This window comes from Perkinsus marinus (assembly GCF_000006405.1).
Source record: "Perkinsus marinus ATCC 50983 genomic scaffold scf_1104296956528, whole genome shotgun sequence".
Classification (NCBI taxonomy): Eukaryota; Perkinsozoa; order Perkinsida; family Perkinsidae; genus Perkinsus; species Perkinsus marinus.
In genome coordinates this window covers 1-1,790 of record NW_003207450.1, presented here as the reverse complement: position 1 = coordinate 1,790, position 1,790 = coordinate 1, and the positions used below count along the sequence as shown (strand labels likewise).

At 50.5% G+C, this 1,790-nt stretch overlaps 1 protein-coding gene across 1 annotated transcript; it reads right to left on the bottom strand.

Moving 5' to 3' along the window:
- Window positions 1-423: 423 nt before the first annotated feature.
- Window positions 424-1,499, bottom strand: Pmar_PMAR004036 (malic enzyme, putative; the record flags this gene model as incomplete). Its single annotated transcript, XM_002775142.1, has 6 exons — window positions 424-496; window positions 558-681; window positions 889-971; window positions 1,044-1,072; window positions 1,167-1,368; window positions 1,435-1,499. 6 exons carry the CDS (start codon window positions 1,497-1,499, stop codon window positions 424-426), a joined length of 576 nt encoding a protein of 191 aa, XP_002775188.1.
- Window positions 1,500-1,790: the final 291 nt, after the last annotated feature.

The window sequence follows — 1,790 nt, the reverse complement described above, 5'->3', positions numbered from 1 at the left end:
GCTTCAATAGCTGGCATCATCGCTATCAGACAGTATAGACTCCCGGTCACGTGAGGTCGGCATGGAATTCCAGGAGGAAACGTAAGCCCTTTCCCTCACATTCTAACGACGACTCGCTGGACTGCATCAATGACATTCTGGCTGTTTGCGCGGTACTCTCCCAGGCAGGAATGGTCGCCTCGGCCGCCTTCTGAGGCATCCTATGGATCCTCTGGCGATGAGAAGATGCTCGGTGCGCTAAATTGGAGGAGTCGGTGAAGGCAGTCCCACTAGATGGTAATATCTGAAAAAAACACGGAACATCGGATCGATCCCGGGACCTTTTGATTATCCACCTCATGATGAGCATGCACTGGTGCTGTCGGAAGATAATGCTTGTATCTGACAGGATGCAGCCTAGAACGCTGAAGCCAAGGGAAAAACTCACTCGGGATACCACATCTTGGACTTAACAAACACTTCAGCGTCCAAAGGTGTTTGGATTCTCGTCAACCCCCTGAAGAGCGAGTAACAGTGAACTACAATTTCGTGGCGCACGACATTTTGAAGCTCGCTACTTCTTGGACCCGTAGATGATGCATTGGGCGGCCACTTTACAGGCAGTCTCCCTCAGCTTCGACATAGGCGGCAGAAGCGTCCTCGTCTTCATCTCCTCCACTGTGACCATCGACGCGATCGTTCCTGAGATGAGACCAAAGGTCATGGCAAAACACCATCGGCGTTTCCTTCCCAAGTTGACTTCGATAGCCGAATAACGGTGTGCTTATCAAAGGACAGTACGAAGATCAAGCTCCTCATGTTGAAACCAGTTATCACTTCGCAGTAGTAACGAAGAGAAAAATCCCCACAACTCATTCTAAGGCGAATCATGAGAGGTCTTCCACTCACTTGCGGCGATGTAAAAGAGTTGGTTCGGTATAGTAGCGAGATTCCCTGTTGACGCTGCCAAGCCGATGCCAGGGAACACGTACCTGACTCGCAGGTATTCATCAATCCAAGCGCGAACATCATCGAAGTATGAGTGGTTGAATGGATTATCGTACATGTTGCTAGCTTGCGCCGGAATGAAATGCTCATCAGTTTCGGGGAACACACGCGAGCTCAGCTTGTAGGACTTCTGCGTGGGCACGTCTGAAGGTGTTGAGTCACAACAACAACAATAACACCAGCGTGTGATGATTACGATAGGCCGGCATGGGGCTTCCAGAGGCGAACAAGCACTTGCCGTCAGTGGCCCTATAGGCCTCCTCAGCAGTGCACTCACAGCAATTGGTCGGGTTGGACAGACTGAACACGATGGGGTACTCGCAGTTGGCATTCATCGCTTGAAGGACTTCAGAGGAAAACAATCCGCTCTGGGCTGATACCCTGAAAGAAAGTGCTCAGTCCTAACCTATTTTTTATCTTTCTCGCTCAACATAGAGATATTCTCACCCGATCAATACTGTAGGTTTGACCTCCTTCACCACCGAGAGGAGATCGTTCTTGCCGCATTTCATTGGCGGCTGCACATAGTTCACACGGTATCTAAATTCGAAGAAATATTCTCAGCGGAGCGAAGGGCAACTCGCTTCCAGACTCACTTTGCTCTGCCCTTCGCAATTTCATACTCCTTCTGGCGATCCGTACTGACCAGGCCCTTGGAGTCTATCAGCCAAATTCGAGACTCTGTAGAGAGAATAACGTCACTGCGCCACAAAATTCGCAATCGTCCCACTCGCTTCCTCAAACGGTACGCCTTCCTGTACCAATGCCTCGCAGATCAGCCGTACGATACCAACAGCTGCGCC